This window comes from Cajanus cajan, chromosome 8 (assembly GCF_000230855.2).
Source record: "Cajanus cajan strain Asha chromosome 8, NIPB_CcT2T_4, whole genome shotgun sequence".
Taxonomy (NCBI): domain Eukaryota; kingdom Viridiplantae; phylum Streptophyta; class Magnoliopsida; order Fabales; family Fabaceae; genus Cajanus; species Cajanus cajan.
Window position 1 is genome coordinate 27,080,531 of NC_138524.1, and position 8,733 is coordinate 27,089,263.

General features: G+C 30.7%; 1 protein-coding gene across 1 annotated transcript; it reads right to left on the reverse strand.

The window, feature by feature from the left end:
* Nucleotides 1–6,500: 6,500 nt before the first annotated feature.
* LOC109811745 (uncharacterized) lies at nt 6,501–8,517 on the reverse strand. Its single transcript, XM_020375564.3, has 2 exons — nt 8,270–8,517; nt 6,501–6,963 (listed from the first exon to the last, which is right to left on the reverse strand). The coding sequence occupies exons 1-2, from the start codon at nt 8,506–8,508 to the stop codon at nt 6,576–6,578; spliced, it is 627 nt and encodes a 208-aa protein (XP_020231153.1). The 5' UTR covers nt 8,509–8,517; the 3' UTR covers nt 6,501–6,575.
* Nucleotides 8,518–8,733: the final 216 nt, after the last annotated feature.

The following is an 8,733-nucleotide window of genomic DNA, read 5'->3' on the forward strand; positions in this document are numbered from 1 at the left end:
TAATAACACATTTTTATTAAATATTTATAAATTTTATCAATAACTCTTATCCAAAAATTAAACTTATCACTTTTAATAGAATCTCTCTTTTTAATTATATTTTTTTTATACACAAAATTTAAATACGAGACTTTAGTTCCAGTTCAGTATTACTTAAACTAACAACTTGATAAATAATAACTCATCCAAGTAGGGTTGTGGAATTAATATCTGTCTATTATAAGATTAATCTTATATTAATCAAATCCTGTTAAAATTATGAAAATTAAAGAAAATGATTATTTCTTGAGCTAATTTTTGTATTCAATTTTAAAGATTTTTTAAATCAAAATTAAAGTTCATGCACATAATTTTTTATCGATTAAAATTATCACTTGACCTATACAATTTAGTCTATTGTAAGATTAATCATAAATGAAGAAAATTGTTTTGTCGAGCGTTTCTCCAAATGTACATAATCAAGATTATGTACTGTCATTTCGACAAGGTCAGAGACTAATCGAATAAGGGTCTTCATCGCAAAACTATGAGAAACTTGGAGTACATCAACGAGTTCTTCACCGATCTTGCGTCGTTAAAACGTGATTATAATACAATGCAATATTGTGAGATATTTAAAAAATGTTAATTAATTGGTGAAGCAACAAAATAATGCTCCTCATCACCATCTACAACATTAATCATTTCAATCTCAGCAATGCTCCATTAATTGGTACCAACTTAATTGAGCACCATTGTTACAAGTGCCCATTGGATAGCCTTCCAAGTTTCAAGAAGAACCCGATGATGACGATGTTGAAGAAGCTATAGAAAAAGTAGACGAAGACCCAAAAGACGTTACATCAAAATTTATTGTTAATGAAAATTATTTAATAATAATAAATTAATTATCTATTTTATTATTTAATAAAAATATTAATGACTAATAAATAATAATCATTAAAAATATATTTATAAAAATAATTATTACAAATTATCGATAAAAAAATAAGAGTAAGTTTTAATTTATTTTATTGAAAAAAACTTAAGTCCTACACACTAGTACAAAAGATCCCTTTTACGTCGGGTATTTGAAGCCTTTTATGTCGGAAAAGCATCAGACGTTAATACGGGAGACGTAAAATTTACGTCGTTTGGGTCAAAAATTGACGTAAATTTACGTCGGACATGCCAAGGTCCAGCGTAAAAAAGTCATAAAAATTTAAAAAAAAAAAAAAAATGAGTGCAAGCAGAACGGCCCGTTCTGCTTGATAGACCCAGGCAGTGGTCACTTCCTTCTGCAGCTTCACAAACACGAAATGCAACCCAAACATTATTACGAAAAATACATCCCAGAAAACACAAACATCGGTTAAGGAGTGGTCACTACCTCATAGAAAAACAGATGGATGTATGGTTAAGCCATTTCCATCAACACGCGAAGAAGAAACAACACAACTCCGAAGAAGAAAAATAGAAAAACGTGAAGATGAGGAAGACAACCACGATTTGAGGAGGAGGCGGAGGGATGAGGAAGAATCCACAACGCGCGGGAGAACGTGAAGATGAGGAAGAATGCCACGATTTGAAATCTGTAGTGCGCGCCCTTCATTTAAGGAGTTATTTACGTCGGACCCATCGATGTCCGGCGTAAATTTCCTCCTCTTATTTACGGAACTGCCACCGCGTTTTTACAACGTCGGGTGTGCTAGTTTCCGACGTAAATGAAGAGACGTAGTAGCTCTTTTTTCCACTAGTGACATCCACTAAAGAGTGTATAAGTGGAGGGCAACTCTCATTTTACAAGTTGATTTTATAGGTTTAAGTTAGATTTATAACTCACTATTCTTAGATTGTAGCATATCACCCAACATTTATTTACATACCAAGTTCAATAGTATTAGATTTGAGAGGTGTATTGAAAAAAACTCAAGTCTCATATCGACTAGAAATAAAACAATTAAAGAGTTGTATATAAGTATAGGACAATCCTCACCTTACAAGTTATAAGTTCCACATCAACTAAAAATAAGACAATTAAAAAGTATATAAGTTAGGAATCCTTTTTCAAACTTTTATTGGTAATACTAAAAAATATTAAATGCTAGTAAAAAATATTACAAAAACTCATACATTTTTCTCAACTATTAGAAAGGTCTTTATCAGCATACAAAGTAATTATTGGTAAATGTTTTACTGGCATTGCATACAATGACTAATGTGAAAATTATGGAGAAAAGATAAACATTAGAAGTATGATTGAATAGCGTGTATCAAAAACTCAAATACTTTTTGTAGTGAAATAGTAACGCTAGTCAGATGAACTGCGAATAACAGTCAGATGGAGCGCTAGGTATTTTTATATTGGTTCATTTCAACCATTAAGACTACGTCTAGTTCTTAATCTAATCAAATTCAGTTCTACTGTCTTTAAACAAAGATACAAGTATTCTTTCAATAAACCACTTCTGACTCAATCCTAAGTATTTTTTGACTTATCTCTTCAAGAAACTACTAAAGTATTATTTTAACATGACTCTCCAGGCTTAACATCCAAATTCTTTTACAATCAAATCTCTCCAAGTTCAAAACAAATATTCTTTTACTATCAAGTCTCTCTAGGATCAAAATAAGTATCCTTTTACAAACAAACCTCTCTATGTTCAACCGTATAACAATGGTCATGAAGGTTACACAAATGTTGTGTTTGCCTCACTTAGACATTATACAAATAATACAAAGCAATAATAGCTTTTACGAGAAAGAATGAAGTTTATACACAAGTGTATTTTATAGAGAGTATATGTTTATTTCCAAGTGTATCTATATATGAGTTCTTTCTTCTTTCTTGAGCTTTGAATCTTCTTATATAATAGCTTAGATAAGATGATTGTTACAATACTTTGAGTTTATCCCACAAGTTTGTTTCGACTATCTTCATCGTCTTTCCTTGTTATGGTAAGTAATCATTTAACTTATTTAATACGAGCATTAAATGCATTTCACTAAATGATAAACGCAAAATAGTTATAACTGTGACTTTATCTACTTTTTTCCGTGATTTCAGGGATCTTGGTTATGATGGAAAGTACGATTCTTTTCTTTAATAGATTTGTGAGTTTTAAGATGGTTTTCTAGTTTGATTTGTTAAAGAGTGAAGCATTCAATACAAACATTATCATCAGTCTCAATAAATAATAAACATTTAATGTATATGAGACAAATAATATACTTTGTTTAATTTACATCGTCTTATATATGATCTACATCTTACACTTCATCTGATAAATATTTTTAAAGATATTTTTTAAGACGATTTTGAAGACATTTTTTCTTATAAAAATATTTCATATGTTTACTTAAAAAGTCTAAAGCTTGAGGGATCCAATCGTTTAAATTAATAAATAGAAATGCTGATAAAACATTTTATAGATATTTTTATTGAAGTTAGCGGAAAAACACACAGAAGCGGGGGGGGGGTTGAATGTGTGTGTGCGAGAATGAAGGATTTTGAAAACAGTTTTCGCAAAGAGACCCTTTTCCGTCTAAAAACAATATTATCTTGAATACCTAAAGACTGTGCAAAGTTGGCTCAACAAAAGATTTTCCGTCTAAAGGTTTATCGTCTGCACAAGAAAAATGTTTCTTAAAAGGAAAATGTTCTTTAAGATAATAAGTTATGCAAGTATGTTTTTCGTCCGAAGATAGTTGTAATGAAAAATAAGCAGTTGACAAAAATTTCAGTATGATATAACAGCTAAATAAAATTGCGTCTGAAAATGGATAAAGAGTGCAAAGAGTTTTATACTGGTTCGCTCGATTTGAGCTATGTCTAGTCTCCTTCAACTGAAGGGTTCCACTAATCACAACAGATTACAAGTATTATCAACCACTTCTGGTTCGTCAACTTCACTCGTCAACGCTAGTATTCTTAAACCACTTATGGTTCCCCAAGTATTATCAACCACTCCTGGTTCGTCAACTTCACTTGTCAACGCTAGTATTCTTAAACCACTTCTGATTCACCGAGTATTCTTAACCACTCTTGGTTTTCTAAGTATTCTTTCAAATAGCCTCTTCAAGCTTTACAAAGGATGAATGGTTTGAGTGTGTGTATAACTCTCACAGAGAGGATAGGATGGTTTCTACACTCGCTAAGGTATACAACCTTAGTTTTATAGAGATGTGTTTTTGAGTGTGTATATTACTCTCACAAAGAGGATAGAATAGTTTCAACACTCACTAAGATAAGCTATCTTAGATCTACCAGATATACAAGACTGTACAACAAGAGATGTAAGTTTGTTTTGACATTTTTTTTTACTTATTTCTCGTTGCTTCTCTCTTCTCCTTCTTCTTGTGTTTTGTTTTGATATTTATAGCCTTGTGATAAATCTGCCTGTTTTTTGAATTTGAAAGTGTTCGTTGCAGCGGAGCTTCCCGTTGGTGCAGATAGCAGTTCGTTCATGGTTATGTAGATCTTTCATTTAATGCATTTGATCTTTTATTAAATGTTTTGCTTGCTAAATTTGTGTTATGCGAAGTATTTTGCATAATTTGTTCACTTTTATGTCTGACTTTAATCATGACCTAGGTATGTCTGTTCTCTTTCTGTCATTGTAGCTGTAGAGACATTGTCTTTTTCTGAAAAGTAGGTGTACTTGCTCTAACACACACAACTTTGACTTGTAGATTCGTGCTTGCATATTTTTCTTCTTTCTTTTTCACAATATTGATGACTTCATGTGCTCTTATGAGTTTAGACAATATATGATATCTCTCGTTATAAATAGTGGACTTCAGACGTTTATTCTTCTTCTATGTATGGAATTTGAGTCTCCGTCTAAGAGATAGACTTTGACTTTTCCTTTCGCCTGGTTTGACTTTTTCCTCTCATCTGATCAGTCGTGAAGATGGAAGACTTTAATTCCGTCTGGAACGTTTCTTTGTCTTATGTTTTCCATCATCTAATACTTGGTTGACCTATGACTGGTAGTATGACTTGTCTTGTATGTGTTGTGTTTTTGTTTGGCTTTTGATCATTTGATGTTCTGTGCAACTTAACCAGGCTTCGTTTGTTTGATCAAAGTATGTGTAATGACACGTACTTCGTTTCTCAATTTTTCCTGTTCTTATATTTATATGAAACACTAACACACATGTTAAAAATAACAATATGTATTATATTTGTCATGTTCAAAACCTTGTTGGGAATTTCTTCGTCTGACTTAACATTTATTGCCCCTGCTGGAAACAAAATTAAATGTCACTAAAAGTCCATTTTTTTGTAGTGAAGAGAACAATTGGTCGACTAGGACATATGGATTGTACGTGCTTCTAGACTACTTCATAGGCTTGTGCAAAGTGATTGATACCACACTTCTATAGAATTAAGAGCATGAGTCTTCATTAGTATGGTGTTTCTTGTGATGTTAAAGGTGTATGAGTTTGACCTTGAATTGTGATTGATTTGCATTTTATATGCGATATGTGTTGCCCTATTTAGATATTATCTATATTTTTTATGTGTCTATACGTGTGAGTTGTATTCTCACTCTTCATTTTTGTGTTGTCTTTTTGACTTAGACCAAACGTCACTTACAAGTGTAGATCAAGTAAACAAATTTCAGCATATAGGAGATGAAACTTAGGCTTCAATTTTATGAAATTGTTCATATTAATGTATCATTAAGGTTTAGAGGACTAGTTTATTTTCCTTTTGTTTAGGGTTAATGCTCCAATAAAGGGATGACAGGTAGATAACCCTTAGTGATACAAATTCTAAGAGAACCTAGTCGCCATCTTAATCTAGAACATTCAATGAGTAAAACCTCCTTTTTGTAAAGCTCTTTTCCCTTTATATATATGGGTGTTGTATAAAGGATACAAATTTTTTCCTCCGATCTTAATCCCTTGAAATACGCATTAATTTTATTTTCCATAATAAACCTATAAAGCACATTTATAATCATAATTGAATTTGTATTAAAATCATAGGAATCATGGCCTTGATTAGTCTTAGGGAACCAACTCGGTAGGAAACTTGTGAGTGATCTTGAATTTGACTTTCTCGCTTGGATGGGGAGTTGGAGAGTACGTGACCCTCTAGGCTCGAGTGTCAATAGCATGAAGAGTCTCTGCTCAAATGATTCGGTCAATTGGATTTGGAAGGTACACAAACCTCTAGGCTCTAGCATCAAAGTGCAAAGAGTCTCAAGTCGGCCTTCCCAGTCGATTGGAGATCCAAACGGTATAGTTACTTTTGAGAACCTTATTTTTGTTTTAAACTTTATTTTATAAAGTGTTTATCTTTGGAATTTTTTTAAGAACCTATAAAGGCAATTTTGATGTGAAAACATACTTATTTTAAAACTCATTTTGTCATTGAAATGCTTGAGTTTATAAAATAAAGTACACAAAGTAAGATTTTATCTTACAAAGCTTTTTACTTTATTAGAATATTTTGGGCTAGAATAATAGATGACCCATACTCATATAATTAAGTATAAAGTAATGAATGATTGCAACAATTGTTTATGGCATACTATTTATTAATTTAAGTTGATAACATGGAAAATTGGTGGTGTAGAATGCTATTAATTTTCACTGTCATACAAGAACCATATCTCATTCAGTCTATTGAATAACTCAAAAGGGGCATTGTATTGTGCCACTGTGTAGCTTTTGGGAACTTTAGCAGACCACTTAGTGCCAGCAATACTAGCGTTCAAGGCAGCAACTTGCTCCGCAATGTTAGAATTTGTGACAAATCCATCAAACTGTCTAACTACTGCATATTTAGTATTCCATCTTTGAATAGAGAGATCATCTGCTGTTGGTGGATTTGCTTGGTTCTCTTTGGGAACATAGAAGCTCACAACAATTGAGGACTTTCCACCATTAACTGATACTTCACTTGCCACAGGTGCTGTCATCTTTATTTGCTTCTTCTCCTTGTTGTTACCAAAAATATAACTAAATAGCCTATTAAAAAACAAAAATGATTAATTGATTACCAAAAGCTAAATTTGACTATAATTTCACTTGGTTTTAGGATCTCTTGGATTAATTCTCTTCTACGTTTTTTGTTTTATTTCTCAAATTACTTTTTAAAACAATTTTACCCTATTTAGTAATTAATTTACATCGAAAAAATATTAAAATTTGAAAATTATTCAAAAATAAGTACATGCTTGATTCTCTTTCGTTTTGGGTTTAAAAATTCTTTAAAACAATTTCCCACTATTTTTGGTTTAAAAATCCTTTAAAACTATTATTTTTACTAATTTGATTCCTTGTACTTTTGGTATTTCTTACTTTTAATTCTTAAAGTTTTTATCCCCGTTAAAAAAGGGTTTGATAGAGGAAAAGTTTTTTCTTACTCAGGAATTAAAGATTTTCATATTTTGTTACAATAGTATATTCCTAGATATATGATATTCTATATAAAATTATCCTTTATTAAAATAATCTCATTAAATATATTTATTTACTCAAATTTTATTAATTACAAATATAACATTAAATTATTTTAGAAAGTTAAAACAAAAAATAAACAAAGAAAAATTCTAAAAAATAAATAAGAAGGATAAAAATATATTAATTATTTCATTTCATTCAAATGAATAAATAAAGTTTTAACAAATACCATTAAACTGTAGAAACAAAATAGACTTTAATAATATTATTAAAATTGAAAAAGTTAAAAAATATTGAAATACAAAAAAGAGAAAGAAATAGAGATATGGGAGGGAGGGAGGAGGAGAGGGGGAATGAGAATGAATGTGATAAAGAGAGAGGAAGAAAAAGAAATATAAGAAGAGAGAGACGCGAGAGGTAGAGAGAAAGAGAGAGGAAAGGAGGGGGAGTGATAGTGAGAAAAGAGAGAAACAAGGGAGAAAGAAAAATCGAAGGGTAGAGAGACAAATAAAGAGAGATATTTTCTATTTTAGAAAGGGATATTGTGATTTTTTTTATATATAAAACTTTTTCTCTAACTCTATAAAGTTGAATTGTCACCCTCTAAAATAAATGTCTTTACGAGAAATTGAGATAAAAATGATTCCCGAAAAACTATATTCCTAAGAATCTTTATTTTTTTGAAATAATCATCAAATATGAAATACCAAAATTCTCGATTTAAAATTCTCAAGAAACTAAAAATATTCTACGTTTCAAATATCCCCTAATACTTTGGTTCCTAAAATCAAAAAAATTTGTCCATAAGTTTTTTTTTCAAAAGAATAAAATCATAAAAAATTTGTTCAGAAACTAAAAACATATGTTATACCTCACGAAGCCGGATCTTGTAGCATCAACAAAAGAAGTGTCTTGAGGGTTATTTGAAATCCACAGAGGTGAATTATAGCGACGGATTTCATAGTCTTTCTCAGCTTGTATGACATCATAGGTTGGACACTCATAACGCTTGCATGAGTCAGAAATTATACCTTCAACACCCAATAATGAAACCAAGAGGAAGCTCAAGAGAATTGAGAATCGAATTGTGCAAGTACCAGCCATGGTCATAGGTTGCTGAATGGTATTGAGCAAATGGGTAAACTAATTAATTTATATGGTGTCAGTTTTTGGTGCTGAAGAAAATGAATTTACTATCTGCTCTAAAAGTAAACGCATTTATTAATTATCAAAATCAAATATGTTATAATTATAAATAAATTAAATCTCCATTTCATATTATTTTACAATATTTTTTTGTACAATTTCCATATAAAAAATTAATAAACATATTAA